Source organism: Vombatus ursinus, unplaced genomic scaffold (assembly GCF_900497805.2).
Source record: "Vombatus ursinus unplaced genomic scaffold, bare-nosed wombat genome assembly UNPS02014807.1, whole genome shotgun sequence".
In the NCBI taxonomy this organism is placed as follows: Eukaryota; Metazoa; Chordata; class Mammalia; order Diprotodontia; family Vombatidae; genus Vombatus; species Vombatus ursinus.
Genome location: NW_020954585.1, coordinates 41,611,299 through 41,632,231, shown reverse-complemented (window position 1 = coordinate 41,632,231; position 20,933 = coordinate 41,611,299). Strand labels below are relative to the sequence as shown.

Here is a 20,933-nt window from a genome sequence, read left to right as displayed (position 1 = left end):
CCCCTCTCCCTCCCTTCTTCTCTCTCTCCCTCTCTCTCTGTCTTTCTCTCTGTCTCTCTTCTCCTCCTTTTTCTTCCTCTCTCTCCCTCCCTTTCTCACTCTTTTTCTCCCTCTCTCTCTTCCTCTCTCTTCTAACATATACAAATACCCTAAAAACATTTTTAGATACCTCAACGCCATTTAGGGAAAATGAGATTAACAGACACTCCTCTGGGAGTTTGTCGACTAGGATTTAAACTTAAAACTGGTCTTTAGAAAGTGACCCATTTGGGTAAGACACCAGAGGTTCCCTTCTGCTGCCAAAACCCCAGAATCAATAATGAGTTAATGGTGATTTGCATTTATGCTAAAAAAAAAAGAGAGACTAAAGTATTCATATCCTTAGCCCTAGAGATCCCACTGGTGGGTATATAGTCCAAGGAGGTCAAAGATAGAAAGCAAAGCTCTATATTCACCTAGTTATTTATAGAAAGCCTTTTTGTAGTAACAAAAAAACTGCAAGCAAAGTAGATGGCCACTGGGAAATAGCTAAGCAAATTGTGGTACATGAATGTGGTATAGGAACATTCCTGTGTTGTAAGAAACAATGAATATAGTGAATACAGGAAGTAACAGGAAGATTTGCATGAACTGATTCAGCGCGATGGAATCAGAACCAGGAAAACAACATACATAACAGCTACAACAACAACGGAGGCAGAAAGAACAATAAAAAAATGAAACTGAATGTTTTATAATCACGATGATCATGCTTAGCCTCAAAGAAGAGTTAAGAAAATGTACCTCTCTATACTACTCTATATATCAGCCATGTTAATCAATATTGTTTTAGACTATTTAAAATAACTAGACAGTATAAGGTTGGAATATTGCTGTGGTATAGGAAATGATGAGTTGGTGAACTTAGAAAAATACGGAAAGACTAGGACTTATGAAGAAGTTATTTATCCTCAGAGAAACAAAGGACTAATAAGTATAGTACGGTCTTACATAGATGAATATTAATGTATATGTCTCTATATGAGTATGATTATAAAAATCTAAGTATATGTATGTGTATGTAAGTGTATATATGTATGTGTATATACATGTATATGTCTCTTTGTGTGTAAATGTGTACATATGTATGCATATGTATGCATATATGCATACATATGTGTGTACATGAATGTATATGTATATATGCATGTGTATGTATATATCTGCACTTAATTGTAACCTTTGGGGAGGGAGGGAAGAAAGGGGAAAAAAAGAACAAAGTCAAAAGTACATGGCAGAGAACAAAAGAAAACTTAAAAGAAAGCAAAGACAGGATTTATTATATAGGTTTTCTTGAAATGGAGATTTATTGCTGTATATTTTGAATCCTCCTATATTTGGCTGTACATATGGCAATGCTTTTTTTTCTTTTCTTATTTTGTATTTAAGTTCTAATATATAAATATATAATGTTTCTTCTTCCTTTCTTATTGTGTATTTAAGTTTAAAATAAGTTAATTTAAAAAAAAAGAAAATGTATCTCTCTCCCTTCTTTTCTTGAAGCGGTATGGGACTATGGGTGTGGAATAGTGCAAATGCTTTCAAAAATCTTTGTTCTAAAGGATGGTTTGCTGGACATATATTCAGAAATGGAAATACAAAAGCTAACTGTATCAATAAAAGGGGCAGCTAAGTGGTCCAGTGGATGGAATGCCAGGCTTAGAGTCAGGAAGACTCATCTTCCTGAGTTTAAATCTGGTCTCAGACATTTACTAGCAGTGTAGCCCTGGGCAAGTCACTTGCCCCTGCCTCAGTTTCCTCATCTACAAAATGAGCTGAAGAAGGAAATGGCAAACCACTCCAGTATCTTTATTAAGAAAACTCCCAAAATGGGGTCACAAAGTTGTACAGGACTGAAAAAATGACTGAACAATAACAACAAAATCAATAAAAAGAAGACGACATTTTAAGAACAAAAACAAAAAGAGCTGGTGATAGCACAAAATCTCCAAGATGTGTTACCTTATTTTCTGAAATATGCAAAGAGTAGGCACTGAGAAAATGAACTTGACAGGTGTAAGAATTGATTGAGAGTAAGAATTGAGTTTCTTTTCTCCATCCATAGACATTCAGATAGATAAAGCATCTATAAGCATTTACTATGTGCCAGGCACTATGCTAAGCACTGGGGATACAAACATAAGCCAGTTCCAGCCTGAGGAGTTTCCTTTCTAATGGGGGAAAGATAACACATAAAAGGGAGCTAGAAAAGGGTGGGGAGCAGGGACAAGGATAGAAGGCTGCTATTAAGGAGGGAGAAAATCCAGTCAGCAGAGAAGTCTGTAGCTATGTGATCTTGGGCAAGTTTCTTAAACTCTGTCAACCTCCTTCCTCATCTATAAAATGGGGAGTGAAGTGAACACAGCCTCAGTATCTCATTGAAGCCCTACATTTACCCCACTGCATGGAGTACCTTGGAAATAAAATTTTCCACTTATCTATCCTCATCCATAAATAAGTGGGTGATAAATTTCTTTCTTCATAATAATCCTTTAAAAAATTTTTCCTATTTATTTTATTTTTAATATATGGAATAAAATAATCATTTCTATAATATAGTATAATAATAACAATAACAACAACAACAATAATAATAATAATAAATGTATTATGTCTCATCCCATTTGATAGATGAAGAAACTGAGACTCAGTGATTTTCCCAGAGTTACACAGGGGTAAACATTGGAGATGACTCTAAGACCAGTGTAGTCTTCCTAATGTTAGTGTCCTTCACAAAGAAAAAAAAATAGAGTGGCAGCTAGTTTTAGATTTTATTTGGGTTAAAAACAAATGTATTTTTAAACCTACAGACTTACACCTGGTTAATTTTGTTAACAAAGAAAGTAAAAATGTTCAAACTGCAGAGATTTATAAATGCAGTCCTCTACAGAGACCCAAGAAGACAATTGTTCAGTTGTTTTTCAGTCCCATCCAACTTTTTGTGACCCCATTTGGGATTTTCTTGGCAAATATGCTGGTGTGGTTTGCCATTTCCTTCTCCAGATCATTTTACAGATGAGGAAACTGAGGCAAATAGGGTTAAGTCCAGGGTCAGACAGCTTGTAAGTGTCTGAGGCTGAATTCGAGCTCAGGAAGATGAGTCTTCCTGACTTCAGTCCCAGCACTTTATCCACTGCACCATCAACTGCCCTGCACCAACGCTGATTTCAAAAAATCAATTTTCTTTTACTGTTTCCAGACATCATGTATGGCGTAAGCATCCCTGGAGTCTGAAGCAACTAGATTTGAGAGTCCCCTGGGGCTCTAAGAATTACCAGTTATCTGGGCCAGACTAGAAGATCAATGTGATCTGTGGGTTCAGAATGAGGCTTCTCAGCAGTGCCTGGCAGAGACCCTGGGTGGTTCCCCTCCTAATATGAATAAGTGAGTGGGTATCCTAAGGTTCAATCATGCAGCTTGCGAAAAATGATTTCTCTTCGTAATCTGTGTTTTGGAGACTCAGAGCTCCCAGCCCTCTCCCCAGCCCAAAGTTCTTCAGAACTTTTTACTGATAACAAAGTTGCATCGAATCTTATCTTGGTCAAACTCCAACCCATGCCTGAATTGGTTTTATCTTACTCAGGTCTGGGTGGAGATCAATTCCCAAGACTGGGGGTGGTATTTCCTCTGTTCGCATGGTGGGTGATACCAGCCCCTGTTGATCTAGATTAAGTGACCTAAGTACTATATTCAAGACCTCATTTTAATATAACCCACCTCCTAGGGTTTTGAGCAATCAGAGTTGATTGGCATACCTTGGGAACACCTGCTCTTCAAAGGGCATATAACCCTGTACCCCCAAATACCAAATTGAGCCATTTCTGAACTGGCCCCCTTGGGGGGGCAGTTTTGGATTGAACTCTCATGCAATGCATGTCAAGCCAGCTTGAGAGAAATTAAACCATGGACACAGGCACCCTAATTTTGTTTGGCTCTCTCTTAGAACAGACTGTGTAATTTATTGGGGTTTGACAAGCTGCAGGCTCCAATCACTTGTTTTTTATTATTAATTTATTTTGATTTATCAACAATCATTTCCATAAGTTTTTGAGTTTTAAATTTTTCTTCCTCTCTACCTCTCTCCCCAAGACAGCACACAATCTGATATAGGCTATACATATACATTTTTATTAAACATATTTTCACATTAGTGATGTTGTAAGTAAGAATTAGAACCAATAGGAGGAACCACCAGAAAGAGAAAACAAAACACAACAGGGGGGAAAAATAGCAAATAGTATGCTTCAATCTGCATTCAAACTCCATGGTTCTTTCTTTGGATGTAGATAGCATTTTTCATCATGAGGCATTTGGAGATGTCTTAGATCCTTGCGTTGCTGAGAAGGGCTAAGTCTATCAATATTAGTCATCACAAAACATGGCTGTTACTGTGTACAACATTCTCCTGGTTCTGCTCACTTCACTCAGCATCAGTCCATACAAGTCTTTCCAGATTTTTCTGAAGTCTGCTTGCTCATCATTTCTTAGAGAACAATAGTATTCCATTACATTCATATACCACAACTCGTTCAACCATTCCCCAGTTGATGGGCATTCTCTCAAGTTCCAATTCTTTGCCACCACAAAAAGAGCTACTATAAATATTTTTGTACATGTGGGTCCTTTCCCCATTTGTATGATCTCTTTGGGATAAAGCCCTAGAAGTGCTATTGCTGGGTCAAAGGCTATGTACACTTTTATTGTCCTTTGGGCATAGTTCCAAATTGCTCTCCAAAATGGTTGGATCATTTCACAACCCTGCCAACAATGCATTTGTGTTCCAATTTTCCCACATCTTCTCCAACATTTATCATTTTCCTGTTTTGTCATGTTGGACAATCTGATAGGTGTAATGTGGTACCTCAGAGTTGTTTTGATTTGCATGTCTCTAATCAATAGTGATTTAGAGCATTTCTTCATATGACTATAGATGGCTTTAATTTCTTCATCTGAGAACTGCCTCTTCATATCCTTTGACCATTTATCAATTGGGGAATGACTTGTATTCTTATAAATTTGACTTAATTCTCTCTATATTTTAGAAATGAGGCCCTTATCAGAGACACTGGCTATAAAAATTCTTTACCAATTTTCTACTTTCCTTCTAATCTTGGTTGCATTGGCTTTGTTTGTGCAAAACCCTTTCAGTTTAATGTAATCAAAGTTATCCATTTTGCATTTCATAATGTTCTCTATCTCCTGTTTGGTCATGAATTCTTCTCTTCTCCACAAATCTGATAGGTAAACCATTCCTTGCTCTCCCAGTTTGCTTACAGTATCAGCCTTTATATTTAAATCATGAACCCATGTTGACTTTATTTTGGTATATGGTGTGAAATTTTGGTCTATGCTTAATTTCTGCCATACTTTTTTTCCAGTTTTCCCAGCAGTTTTTGTCAAATAGTGAATTCTTTCCAATCACCTCTTTCTTGAACTTCTGCATTAGCCTTCTAAGAGGTCTCCCTGCTTCGTTTTTCTCTCCTCCAGTCCATCTTCCACTCAGTTTTCAAGGTGATTTTTTTGAAATGTTGGTCTGACCATGTCACCTCTCCATTTAATGAGCTATGCTAGTGGCTCCCTATATACAGGATCAAATATAAAGCCCCCTGTTTGGCATTTAAGGCTTCTTGTGACCTGGTTCCTTCCTGTCTTTCCAGTCTTTATACACATTATTCAATCCTCCATACAATCTAGATACACTGGCCTACTTGAAGTTCTTAGAAAACAAATTCTGTCTCCCTATGCTGTGACTTTGCCTGGATGTCCCCTCTGCCTGGAATGGCCTGTTTTTTACCTCTTAGTTTTCCCTCATTTCCTTCAAGATTCAGCTCAAAACCTTTCTTTTGTAGGAGACCTTTACCGGTCCCAGTGGCTGTGAATGCCTCTCCTTCCAGATTGCCTTCTGAATACATGTTGTATGGTACAGACCTAGTCATTTATATGGTGGATCACAGTATTAGAATGTGAGCTCCCTGAGGGTAGGGACTGTTTTAGCCTTTTTTCTTCCTGGTGCTTAGCATAGTGCACTTAAGTAAAGGCTTGCTGACAGACTGATTACACTCCTCCATTGTCTTTACCTGAGTAAGTGGGTGGGAGGCAGAACTACTTGTAAAATGGTCTTACCAACCCAAGAGCATGCTGGGTGAGGGGAAGATGCCCTAGACTTGGGTGGACCAACATGGGAGAGTAACTCTGCTTTGCTTGGATAATCCATATAATTTATGCTGTTTGGATCAGAATTAGGATGAGAAAATCATTTAGAGGGTTAAAGATCTCTCATCCCAGAATGATAGTAACCCAAAGAGTCTAGTTCTCTTTCATACAGTCTATAATCATAACTCACATTTCTATAGAGTTTTATGGCAAATGACTACTCTAAAACCTGGGCAAGCAGGCCCCTATCCTGGACCTCAGAACCTCCATGCTCTGGAAGACAGTAGCAGTAGCTACCATACAACTTGACTAACTTTCTATTTTAGTATCGGCTGTGCCCTTGACCTTAGCCTGGAACCTGGTTCCCTGCCCCTGCCCCTCCTCTACCTGTTTATCTGATGGTTGAGAGGGGAGGATCTTAGATACCCTGACTACCCTGGGGCTTTTGGCTTAGAACTTAGGGGATGGCCTCAGTAGCTGCCACCAGTCTGAACTAACTTTCACCACTTTTTCCTGTGCCCCACCCAAAGGGAGGTGCCCTCCACCTGTACCCAACCCACCCTGTTCCCATGAGATTTGTGTGTGGGCCCCCTTCACTCTGCCTGAACCTCTTCTAGACTTGCTCACCTGATGAAACCAACCGTGGAATCTTAATACTACAGTTGCCCACCCATTGGGGCAGACTGAAGACCCAGCAGCAGCCACCACCCTGCTGAGACTGATCTGTGTCCCCTCAGAAAAGTTTAAAGCCCTGCTCACCCTGCCTGCTAGACATTTTGAAGAAACTTCATGGGCACTGATTGGACAATAAACAGATAGATAGATATCTCTACATCTGTATCTCTATCTATCTCTACTTGTATATTTATCTATCTATCTATCTATCTATCTATCTATCTATCTATCTATCTATCTATATCTTCTTTACCCATTATTCTATCACATGGGCCTATGGATTTTGTAATACATATTTAAATTAAATTGTTTTTATAGAGAGGGGTCCCTGAAAAAAAATTGCCCACCCTCTGATACTGGGGGCTGCCCTGATTTATTTTTTTTTTACAACTGTATGAAGTAGTTGATAATAATATTATTTTTCCCATTTTACAGAAACCCATCAGGGTCTCATAGAGGCAAATGTGGAAACATTCTCTGGCCAATCTAACACAGATGCCCAAACTGAATGGCCAACTGAGAAGACAGCAAGAAAGTTGGAAACAGAGGGTCCAAAAACATTGCCTGGTTTGGCTATATAGAACCAAACTTTGGTTCTGTTCTGCTTTCCTCAACTCTCTTTCTTCATGGCCGTTCCCTTCCCTCCCTACTGTCTATAAAGTGATCAGGTCCAGTGCTTGGGTAGAGTTGGAGTCTAAGTTAAACACAACTCGCCCTGTCTGTCCCAGCAAAGGGGAGTCAAATGACTTTGAGGGTTGTACCACACCCATACCAGAGTCTCCGCTTTAATTATAGGCAGGGCAGAGAAAACAAAGCTGGCTTGTTGGAGGTCACTGAGAGGTTGCAGTCAGACTTGGAAATTAATGTGGCCTCTGCACACCTTCAGGTAACTTCATATGTCATTTGGGGGCTGTTAAGGAGTTCCCTGTCCCTCATATCCTGTTGTAGTAGGGTTGCCAAAGACAACTCTCCATAGCAGGAGGAACCAGTAGCAAATAGAGATGTACAGTGGCAACGTGTTTGTCCATCACCATCTTTGGGAGAAGAGGTGGCCCACAGAAGCAAATTTTCCAGATAACTGAAACAGACTCATTTCAACATCAGAACTTTTAAAACAAATCCAGACCCTCTTAATGCAAAATGGAAAGTGTGCTGGCTATTATATAAGCGAGGAGTGTTGTGGGCCAGATTCTAAACCATGCATCTCTCTCAAGTATGCCTGCCTCTTGACTTAAAAAAGAACTCTGGCCAAAGAACAGAGAGGAACGGGAATCCGCTCCTGTCTGCATTTTCATATTTATGTGAATGTCCAATTAGTTACATAAACAGCTGCCCACAGGCCTTACAGGCACAAGTTTTCCACTGCGAGCTTGGAGAGGAACAAGCCAGATTCCAAGGACGTGGTGATTTTTCTTTTGAATTGTTTGGGCAGCAAATTCTCATTGTCTGTCTTCATTGGGTAATGAATATGAATGATCATGACAAGAAATTTTTACTCAATTCTTAGAAGGAAGTTGCCTTTAACAGCAGCCTGGGGGGTCCAACCTTGGGTTCTCTGGTTATTTTTTCAGCCTTCTGTGTGATTGATCTTTCTGTGGATTAGGCTCTTTTGCAATCTAAAGCTGGAAGGGACCTTCTCATGGTCAAAGGCAGCCCAGAAGTTATCTAGCCTATATCCTTCATATAACAGATGAGAACACTGGGGCCCAAGGTCATAAGTGGAAGAACTGACTTGCAAACCCAGGCCTTCTGACGTCCCATCATTCACGATCATTCCCCTCTTTTCAACTCTCAAAGTTCGGCTCATTCCTTTGTAATTTTCTTCTTAACTTACCCTGTTCTTCCCCCCATTTCCAGTGGTAAGGATAGGGTAGAAGGGGTGGTAGTGGCAGGGGCTGGATAAGGTAGAAGAAATACACCTCTAAAAATAGAAAAAGTGTAGTGGTGCAGGGGAATGAGCATGGGATTTAGAGTCGGATGACCTTTGCCCAAATCCTGGTGGTTCTGATTATTGCTTGTGTGACTGGGTAATTAACATAACTTTTCTGGGCCACAGTATCATCATCTATAAAGTGAGGATATTGGACTAGATGACCTTTGATATCCCTTTTAGCTCTAAATCCATGATCCTACCAACTTGAAAAAATTGGAGTTAAATGACAGGGTATTTGTTTTTAAATGAGAATATTTGTAAAGTGCTTAGCAGAGTTCCTGGCATATAGTAGGCAAATATAAATGCTTATTCCCTTCTCTCTTCTCCTTCTGGCTAAGGTAAAACAAAACTAAAAACAAAACCAGAATATCTATTTTATGTATTTTACAAAAAAAAACTATCAGAAAAAAACAAAAGTCTATTTGAATAGATGTTAATTTTATTGTTTTAGCCTTTATTAGTATTCTTCTGTTCATGTTAGTGTCAAAGTATCCATTTTAGAAAGTAAACTTTATGAAGACCCAGAGCAAATAAAGTGTCCCTTTGATTAACTTCTTTTACTGAGCATATAATATAGTGCTCCAGACATAAACTGCATAATAAATGGATAAGGAGGAGAGCGATGAGTATAAGATTTCACATCAACTTCCCAGACAGGGAGAAAAGAATGGAAAAGTAGACTTACACTCAACTGAAAGTCAGACACTTTTTATTTCTGGTCTAGCTCTTCCACTGACTAACTGTGGGGTGGGGCTTCCTATCTCTTTAGGAAGACTCTAATAGACTTCCAATAATAATAGACTTTTTCTTTCTTTCCTACTTATAATTTCACTGGTTTAAGGAACTCCCAGTAAATTTCCTCAACCAATTAAATTGCAACTACTCTGCAACTTTTTGGCTTAGAGAGTTGCCTGAATAACTGAAAAGTTAGGTCATTCTTCTGTATTTGCGTCTCTAATCTTACCACAGAGCCTGGCATATAATATGTGCTTATCATTCATTCATTTGGTGACTTGTACAGGGTCACACAGCCTATGTCAGAGGCAAGATTTTAACTAAAATCTTCCTGAGTCTCAAACTAACACTCTATCCTCTATGATTCTTTTTTCATGATAGCATTAATGATAGCAATAATAACTGACATTTATGTAGTGCTATAAAGTTTTCAAAGGAACTTACAGTATCTTATCTGAGCCCCACAACAATTCTTTGAGGTATTATCATCCTCATTTTAGAGGTGAGAAAAACAAGCTGAGAGAGAGGTCAAGTGACTTGCCAATATCCTCACACTGGAAAGAATTTTTGATTTCCCAGTTTCTTTAATTTTCTTCAAAGCTCGGGTCAAACGCTGCCTCCATGAAGCCTTTTGTGATTCTCCTAGTTGCTAGTACCTTGCTCTGAAATAATCTTGTATATATTTTGTATGTATTTATATGCATTCATATTGGTAGAATGATAAGCCTGATAGAATGCGAAGCTCCTTGAGGGCAAGGATTTTTTCATTTTTGTCTTTGTATCCCTAGCACCCAACATGACAATATGGCTCATAATAAATGCTTGCTGATTAATTGCTTTGGAATAGAGAGGAGCTGAGTTCACTCCCTACCTCTGCTACTTACCACATGTATGGTCTTGGGGAAGTCATTTCATCTCTTTGGGCCTCCATTTCCTCCATCATAATATGACATATATTGGACCAGGTGGCATCTAAAGTCCCTTTCAACTTTAAGCCAATGATTCAAAGTTTCAGAGGTTTCTGAATGCAGGTCTTCTTGAGCCTGAATCCAGCACTTTCTCTACTAGGGCATACTATGTAGAGGCCAACAAATTTACTTACCATTCATCTTCTAAGCATCTCTCCATAACTACAGGGTGCTAATTAAAAACACTCCTGGCCGAGATGCCAATGTCTGGTTACCTACTTAAGGAATCTGCTGTTGTGATGACCTCATTAAAATAAATCTATAAATTCATTACTTTCCACCAGCCACAATAATTATGTACAATATTAATCGTGAAATGCCAACGCTCAACACTTTCAATGAGATGGGTGCTTATGAATTAAACATGGTTGAGCTTGTTTTTTTTTTTTTTAAACACCTGGCAAGTCATAGAGTCAGTAAGAAATTAACACCACTGTAGGCAGCACTCAAATTAAGAGGCCATAAACCCAGACTGAATGCTCAACATTTCAGCATTTATACATAGAACTTAGTCTTGGCAGATCAGTATTTAATTTTAACTGAAAAAGACCAGAACTCTCTTCACATTATCTGGAAAATGGCTGCCTCTCTTCATGGGATTGGCCCAGATATTGTCAACCATCTTGAGCAGCCAGTTTGCTGGACTAAGGTTTGGCCAAGCTCCTAGTAAGAGCCTTGTTCTAATGGAGAGGTCTGGCAGATGGAGGGCTCTGTTGGTTCCATTTGCCTCAGGATTCATCGAAGGCAGATGGCACATGTGGGGCAGACAGAATGATCGTTCTTAGCCTCCAGTGTGGTGGATGCAAGGGGACAATCATTTCTCCATCACTTTGCCTCACTCACTTCACACATGTGCCCCTCCCATAGATTCTTATTGTTGAGACGGAGCATCCCTGTGGGACTGATTGCTTTTGTACTGACAAGGGCACACTGCTCCTCTGCATGATTTGTGCACAGATACTCTGAGGAGCTGCTTTGGCACCCCTAGGGGTTGGCATCAGAACTGAAAGGATGGATCTTAACTTGCAGATCCAGCACATATGCAAATGGTTAGCCTTGTTCAGACTGCATGTTGCTCAAGCATGAAAGAATTAGGAGCTAATTCTTTCAGCTCCCACCATCAATCTGGTTTTTGTCAGCAACCAGGCTGCTAAGCTTCACTGGGGCTTCACGGGGCACCTGCAGAGAAGGTGGCATCTGAATTTGTTTCCTTTGGTAACAATATCAGTAAATGATATGAAGAGTCAGCTAGGTGATGCAGTGGATAAAGTGCTGGGCCTGGAATCAGGAAAACCCATGTTCAGATCTGTCCTCAGACACTCACTAATCATGTGAGCAAGGGCAAATCACTTCACTGCTATCTGCTTCAGTTTCCTCATCTGTAAAATTGGAATAACAATAGCACCTACCTTCCAGCGTCCTTAGTGAGAATAAAACAATCTTCGTAAAGCACTGTAGAAATGTGAGCTATTACTATTATTATATAAATGTTTCTTCTTCTTTCTTCTCTTCTTCCTCCTCCTTGACCTCCTCCTACTGCTGCTATTGCTACCACTGACACTTTTGTTGTTGTTCAGTCATGCCTGACTCTTCATGACCCCATGGACCAAAGTGTGCCAGGCTCTTCTACCCTCCACATGTCCAAGTTCATGTTCATTGTTTCCATGACACTATCTATCTCTCTCATCCTCTGCTGTCCACTTTTCCTTTTGCCTTCAATCTTCCCAATATCAGGGTCTTTTCCAATAAATCCCATCTTCTCATTATGTGGCCAAGGTATTTAAGCTCCATCTTCAATATTTAACCTTTCAGTGAATAACCTGAATTAGTTTCTTTAAGTATTAACTGATTTGACCTCCTTGTTGTCTAAGGGACTCTCCAAAGTCTTCTCCAAAACTACTACTTAACTTCATATTTATGTAGCACTTTATGACTTCCAAAGGACCATGAGTGTAAGTAGGACAGCAATTATTGTTCCCATTTTGCAGAAGAGGTAACTGAAGTTCAGAGAGAACAAGTGACAGCTCTAGGGTTACATAGCAAGGGAGTGAATGCATCTAAAATAAGAGTCCGATTCTTCTGTTCCAACTTCAGTATTGTTATTTTTTTCTATAGCACCAGACCAAATAACTGAGCATCGGTCTATTCTTCTATAATTCATAGGATCATAGAGGTGGAATGGACAGTAGAGGTCATAGAATAATGGAATCAAATATGTAAAGATGGTAGACATGTTAGAGGTCTAGTTCAACCTCATCATTTTGCAGATGACAAAACTGAGGCAAGTCAGTTGCCAGAGTCAAATGGCAAGTAAATGACTCAGGATTTGAACCAAGGTCTTCATGATGCCAAGTCTATTGATCCATCCCCTACACTCTGCTACCCCTCTGTGTTCATCTAATGCAACCCCTTCTTTATACAGATGAGGTAACTGAGGCCCACAAAGGGGAAGTGACTTGTCAAAAATCACACAGGTATTAAGTAGAAGAGCAAAAATTAGAACCAAGATCCCCTGAGGATTTGGTGACAGAAGACTGGGATTCGAGATGTACATTTTGTGGGGCAAGGAGAATGATGCAAATCAGCTCATTCAAGCTCACTCTTTTATTTTTGCTGGAGAGATTATGCTACATCAGGGATTCTTACCCTTTTCTATGTCATGGACCCTTTTGGCAGTCTAGTGAAGTTTATGGACCCCTTCTCAGGATGATGCTTTTAAATGCATAAAACAAACTATATATGATTACCAAGGAAATCAATGATATTGAAATATAAATATCAAAATGCAAAAACAAAAATTCACAGACCCCAGGCTAAGAATACCTATTCTATACACTTATACTCTGTAATATTTATTTTGTCACAGATGTGTTTATGCAACCTGAGGTATTGGTAGCAGTTTCTTCCCGAGCTGGCTGGACACTCAAAACATTCCACTATGAGCAGAAGACCCCCCCAGCAGCAATCATACTGTTTGCTTCCACTTGGCATTATATAAGCATACCACCATTTGAATGAATGGGAAGAATGGTGCTATTCTGAATGAGATACCAGTGAGGCTTTATTGCATGAGTATTCATAATTTCAACCAAAAATAAAAGTTAAAGCATGGTCCATTGTTAACATTGATCCTAGAGGAGACCAACCTGAGAGCACAAGAACTTTTGCAGACCACCAAGCACACTTCTGATTGAGAAGGCTTGAGAGGACCGCTCAGTAGAGGTCCAGTGAAGCTCTCACTCTATAATGGGGCTTTAAATAAATAACTGGGATAGAAGAAGGGAGGAAAAGGAAGGGATCTCCTGGTATCAGATAAGATAACTTTAAATGGCATTAACCACGGCTCCAAAAAGTCCAGTGAAGGGGCAGCTAGGTGGCGCAGTGGATAGAACTCTGGACTTGGAGTCACAAGGACCTGAGTTCAAATCTGGCCTCAGACACTTGACACTTACTAGTTGTGTGACCCTGGGCAAGTCACTTGATTCCAATTGCCTCACCAAAAAACATAAACAAAAAATCACAAAAAGTCCAGTGAGAATGATAACACATTAGCCTCTGAGAAAGGAAGGAAACTGTCAAAAGATAGGAAGAATTTTCCAAAAAAATTATAAGCTGTCAATGACCACAAGAAAATATGCTCTAAATCACGAATAAGAGAAATTAAAATTAAACTAACTCTCAAGTTTCACATCTCACATCCTGGAATCAGCTCTGCTTGGTTGCTCACCCATTGGGGAATGCCTGGAAAGTAAACATCCACCCCACACCTGGAGGCACGTATAGATGCCTTGGCTGCTTACCCATTGGGGCATGGTTGGAAGGCAGACATCCACCCGACACCTGGGGGCACGTACAAATTGCTTGGCTTCCACAGGAGTCCACTGGAGGTAGATTCTTGCCCAGGTACAGAGGCGAAGTCAGTGTACTGGGTAGTTAACTGAGTCTAGGTGTACAGGTATCATTACTGTTGTGGTACAGTAACATTAATGATGGCTAGCTGAGGTTGGACAGTTGCGGGATTTTAGGTGGAGAGAATGTTTTGTCAGGGTTGCTTCTCTCTAGGGTTCACCAAAATCCACCCTGTTGGACATGCAGTCTGCTTGTAGGTCCTGGTGGCTGGAGAGTGTCTACATTTTAAGATCAAACCAAATGATGTGTGTGCAGATCATTCTCATAAGGATTTTACAGGAGAAACCCGGCACATGTGTTGATAGCAATGTCCTCATGATCACCATTTTTTTTTTCCAGGGAGAAGAGGTACAACAGCATCGTCTGTAGTCTTTTCCAATCCTTTGATGTCTTTCTCTCTCTGAGACATCTTGTAAAGTGATCCCTTGATGTGTTCAAGATTGTGTTGCCTCCAGCAAAGATTTCCTCAGTGTTTATTTGGCCTGTTCTTTCTAACTACATCTTCTTCAGTGCTGTCATTGGGAGCACATTGGTGTTTAAAAGATGAGATTCTTTGTCACAGAGCGGCTTGGAGTCTTTGAAAATGCTGCTGCATCCCAAATGTAATCCATCCAACCCACTCTCTTCCTTCTAGTCAATTCTGGGTCCAAGTCATTGTTTGTTTTCAGTGCTTGTCTAAGAAACAAATGTGCACTCTCCCCCCAGAAATTATCTTGTACTTATCTGCTTAACCTGCTGTATCCACTAGAAGAATGTAAATTCCTTGAGGGCAGGAACTATTATCTACATGTTTGGTTTTGAATCCTTGGATCCTAGCATAATTTTTTTCACAAATAGGTGCTTCATAATGCTTGCTGCATTGAACCTCTAGCAGAGGTTTTTTTTGAGAGCAGGGATTGTTTCATTCATTTTCTTTGTTTTCATACCCTCTAGCAGAGTGCACCTGACACAGAGTAGGTGCTTAATAGATGCTTGCTTAAACATGGCCTCAAAGGAGAGACATGAGGAGATATCTTCCCTGTCTCCTTTTGCAGAAGAGGGAGGTCCATGGGTATGGAAAATTGCATATATTTTCAGATTTTTTAATGTATCGATAATGCATTGGATTTGACCACAAAAGTTTGTTCGACCAGAGATAAGTTGTGCAAATACCTTCGGTGCCTAAAGCATGTAGATGGCCATTAGAATGCTGAATAATGAACCACTGAGAGTACACTGCAAGTGACAGGAATCCTTTCAGGTCCTCTAGGTCTAGAAATTCTCCCATTATCATGTTACAACAGTGAATTGCATTTGTAAGGATCCATTCTGGGTCTCAACAGATTAGTCCGGATACCTGAGTAATTCTTGTTGAATTGATACCTTCCTCATTTTGCTTGGCCAGGGCCACAGCTGAATTCAGTGTGGTACTCAGGGTCCTGAGTAGTTTATGAGGAGAACTAAGAGAATATTCTCACAAAAACTTTGGGAGAGTAGAATGGCAAGGAGGAAGGCAGGGTCCACATTGTCATGCTATAGTTATATCCAGAAAAATAAGACCTGGAAAAAGGTCATTAGATTTAAGAGATATTTGGAAACCTTAGAGGGTACTCTTTCAGATGAGAGAAGAGTTTAAAAGCCAAATTACAAAGGCTTAAAAGTAAGTGAGAGGGGAAAAAGTGGAAGCGATGAATGCAGATTACATTTTCTAGGAATTTGACTGTGAAATGGAAGAGAGACGCTGGGTGAATTAGTAGCTTGAAGGGTTGGTAAAGTCAAGTGAAAGAAAAACTTAAAAATAAAGTCAAGTGAAGGTATTTTTATTTTTTAAAGGATATTGTAAACCCAGACATGTTTACAGATAGCCGTGAAAGAGGCAGCAAATCAGTCAACAAGTATTTATTAAGCCCTTACTATGTGCTATCTAGCCACTATGCTAAGTAACTAGCTAAAAATGAAAGCAAATATAAAATTGTTGTTGTTCAGTCGTGTCCAACTCTTCGTCACCCCATTTGGGGTTTTCTTGGTAAAGATACAGGACTGGTTTGCATTTCCTTCTCTATCTCATTTTACAGATGAGGATACTGAGACAAACAGGTTGATGTGACTTGCCTAGAGTCACACAGGCAGCAAGTGTCTGAGGCTGGATTTGAACTCAAAGAGAGGAGTCTTCCAGACTCCAGGCCCAGCACTTTATCCACTGCACCACCTAGTTGCCCCAAATATAAAATAATCAATATTATTTTATAACATAAATATAGACTATAATATAGATGCAATATATAATAAAACATTACATCACATAAATATTTCTATAAATATAATGTATTATTTTATAATATAATAGATATATTATTTATAAATATTCATATAAACTAAATTTATTTTATTTTTAAAAAAGGATAAACAGTCCCTGTCCTCAAGAAACTAGCTAGCTAACATTTATATAGTGCTTAAATATATGCCAGGCACTGTGCTGAGGGCTTTATTTATCTCACTTGGTCCTCACAACAATTCTGGTAGATGTGATTTTACAGAAGAAGCAACTGAGGCAGACAGAGGTGAAGTGACTTGACCAGGTTACATAAAATAAGTATTTGAGACCAAATTTTAACTCAGAATTTGAACTCAGATCTTCTGAATTAAAATAAAAATGTTATCATTGTTGTTGCTGTTGTTAATCACTCCACAGTGTTTAGTGCTTTTCTACCTGTCTCCCCTAGCCCCTACAACACATAGGTTCTTGGTAACCTGCTATACATACATACATACATAACATACATATATACATACACACATACATACATACATATGTATATGGGTATTTCTTGGTAACTCGTGGCATATGTGTATATACATATGTGTATATAGGTATATGTGTATATATATATGTATGTGTGTATCTATATCTATAACTATCTCTCTGTATCTATATTCTGGTCATATACACATTAGACAAATATATGAATATATTTATGTATATATATTACACAAATATGTGTGCAGATATGTATATGTGTGTATATGTATGTATGTATATGCATACATCTGGAAGGTGATGTGGTGATGGGGGGTTCTGGGTGATGGCTCCTTATTCCAAATGCTTTTTTTCTTATATATCATTCCATTCATGTTTCCAAGCATATCTGCCTTTTGACTTAAAAAAGGCCTCTGAGAGAAGAATGGGAAGCTTCCCTTGTCTGCATTTTCAGTTGGTCAACTAGGGCTTCAGGGCTATGTCCTGGAGCTTGGTTAGCTTGACCTAGAAGGCTATAGTGGATCCTCCATTCTTCCTCTTCAGGGGTAAGGAGCAAAACAATAGTGTCCTGATCAAAAACAGCAAGATGGCCACTAACCAGAAGTTTCCCTTGAGGACAAGCCTGGGAGATGTGGTCCATCCTGGGCAGAACTTATCCAGGAGGTCCAGAGGAGATCTGACAATCTCTACTAAGTGGAGACTTCCAATTAAGGATCTCAAGATTACTCTAAGGCCACGCTAATTATTTCTTCATCAAGAATTTCTTTTTGAGGGAGTTTCTGAGAGTGCATAGGACCATAGAAAAGGCCCTTACTTGGACATCTAGTCCAAGTTCTTTATTTTACAGAAAAGGAACCTGAATAGTCTTCCAGGGGACAGAAGACGTCTGAGGCAAAAGGAAGAGGAAGGCATGTATGGGTCCATGAAGTGAGATGGAAACAATAATAGTTGTTCTAAAGGATAGAAGTCATTGAGATAAGTCAGGATAAGAGGAACAAAAGTTGAAATAAACAGAGTGTAGAGGATCAAGATGTAAGAAACCTGACTGGTCCCATGGAACAAATACTGCATTTGGAGTCAGAATATTTGAGCTAATTTCGAAGGACCCTTCCAGCTCAGTGAAAACCCATATGAAAACCCAAAGCGGGCTATGCATTCAAGGTAGAGACTTGACATTATTTGTTGTTGATCAGTCGTTTCAGTCATATCTGACTCTATGTGACCCCATTTGGGGTTTTCTTGGCAAAGATACTGGAGTGGTTTGCCATTTCCTTTTCCAACTCATTTTACAGATGAGGAAACTGAGGCAGACAGAGTTAAGAGATTTGCCTGGGTTCACAGGGCTAGTAAGTATCTGAAGCCAGATGCAAACTCAGGAAGATGAGTCTTCCAGACTCCAGGACCAGCACTCTATCCACTTTGCCACCTCACTGCCCTCTAGCTTAGTTTAAGGATTCTTAGTCTGGGGTCTATGGATAGATTTCAAGGGTTTTGTGAACTTTGGATATAGGGGAAAATTACGTCTTTATTTATTATTTTTTATATATTAATTTTTTATATTTTAATATATTTATTATTTATTATATTTTTTAATCCCGTGCATTTTATTTCATGCATTTAAAAATGTTATTCTAAGAAGGGGGTCCATAGAATTCATCAGACTGCCAACAAGATTCATGACACAAAACAAGATTAAGAAGCTCTGGCTTAGATGCTCAGATTAGGGGGCAGAGCCAAGATGGCAGAGGGAAAGCAGTGGCTTGCTTGAGCTCTCAGTCAAACCCCTCCAAATATCTATAAAAAATGGGTCCAACAAATCCTAAAGCAGCAGAACCCACAAAAAGACAGAGTGAAACAAATTTCCAGCCCAAGATAACCTGGATGGTTGATCAGAAATGTATATTGCGTCGGGCTGGGAGAGGAGTGCAGTTTGGCATGGGTGTGCAGGCCGCAGCGAACCTGGAGCAGGCTCAGAGGGCAGCTGTGGTGGTTTCCAGACTTCTCAACCCAAGAACACCAAAGACAACTTAGAAGGTCAGTGGGAAAAGTCTGTGACTGCGGTGAGGGAGGAGCTAGGTCTCAGCCTCAAGTCTTGATCTCCCGGGACTGCTGCTGTTTCCTGAGCTTCCGGCCCACAGACTGAGGGGGAATCAAGTGGCTGATCAGAGGGGGATTGCAGGGATCTGTTTGCCAGGGCTGAGACAGGAATCTCTTGCTTTACCAGTGCTTGGATCTGGGTCACAGTTCTGAGGGGTGGTCCTGGGGCAAGGAGGAGCGCTGGTGTGGTGGAGCTTTTTGTGGCGATGGAGAGGAAACACCTTGCCCCTTATCATAGCACCTTGGAAGAATTGAAAATTTACAGGTCCCTAGAAGTATCTCTGAAAACAGCTGTACAAACCCCTGAAGCTTGGGATAGTACACTCTCCACATTGGAAGCAGACTCTCACCTTAACAAAGAGTTTAAAACTCAAGTAATTGGTTGGGATCATGAGCAAACCTTGCAAAAAGAGTCAGACTGTATTATCTTACTTTGGTGACAAAGAAGATCAAAACATACAACCAGAAGGAGACAACAAAGTCAAAGCTCCTACATCCAAAGCCTCCAAGAAAAACCTGAATCAGTCCCAGGCCTTGGAAGAGCTCAAAAGGGATTTTGAGAAGCAAGTAAGAGAAGTAGAGGAAAAACTGGGAAGAGAAATGAGAATGATGCAAGAAAATCATGAAAAACAAGTCAATAGCTTGCTAAAGTAGACCCAAAAAAATGCTGAAGAAAATAACACCTTAAAAAATAGCCTAACCCAAATGGCAAAAGAGGTCTAAAAAGCCAATGAGAAGAAGAATGCCCTAAAAAACAAAATTGGCCAAATGGCAAAGGAAGTCCAAAAGATTACTGAAGAAAATACTTCCTTAAAAATTAGAATAGAGAAATTGGAAGCTAGTGATTTTATGAGAAACCAAGACACTGTAAAACAAATCCAAAAGAATGAAAAATTAGAAAACAATGTGCAATATCTCATTGGAAAAACAACTGACCTGGAAAATAGATCCAGGAGAGAGAATTTAAAAATTATTGGACTATCTGAAAGCCATGATCAAAAAAAGAGCCTGTACATCATCTTTCAAGAAATTATCAATGAAAACTACCCTGATATTTTAGAACCAGAGAGCAAAATAGAAATTGAAAGAATCCACCGATCTCCTCCTGAAAGAGATCCCCAAAGGAAAACTCCTAGGAATATTGTAGCCAAATTCCAGAGTTCTAAGGTCAAGGAGAAAATATTACAAGCAGCCAGAAAGAAACAGTTAAAGTATTGTGGAAACACGATCAGGATAACACAAGATTTAGCAGCTTCTACATTAAGGGACCGCAGTGCATGGAATATAATATTCCGGAGGGCAAAGGAAATAGGATTACAACCAAGAATCACCTACCCAGCAAAACTGAGTATAATCCTTCAGGGGAAAAAATGATCATTCAGTGAAATAGAGGACTTTCAAGAATTCTTGATGAAAAAACCAGAGCTGAATAGAAAATTTGACTTTCCAATACAAGACTCAAGTGGAACATGAAGAGGTAAACAGGAAAGAGAAATCATAAGAGACTTATTAAGGTTGAACTGTTAACATTCCTGCATGGAAAGATGATATTTGTAACTCATGAGACCTTTGTCAGTATTAGGGTAGTTGGGGAAAAATTATATGTATGAGTGTATATATATATATAGATAGATAAATAAATAGATAGATAGATAGATAGATAGATAGATAGATAGATAGATAGATA

General features: G+C 39.4%; 1 protein-coding gene across 1 annotated transcript in view; it reads right to left on the bottom strand.

Annotated features, from left to right (window-relative positions):
- PCSK5 (proprotein convertase subtilisin/kexin type 5) overlaps positions 1–20,933 on the bottom strand; it is a 608,686-nt gene that overhangs the window by 125,918 nt on the left and 461,835 nt on the right. Inside the window, 2 exon segments of the mRNA XM_027875021.1 lie at positions 11,352–11,361; positions 11,531–11,558. Coding sequence (XP_027730822.1) covers positions 11,352–11,361; positions 11,531–11,558 — 38 coding nt within the window.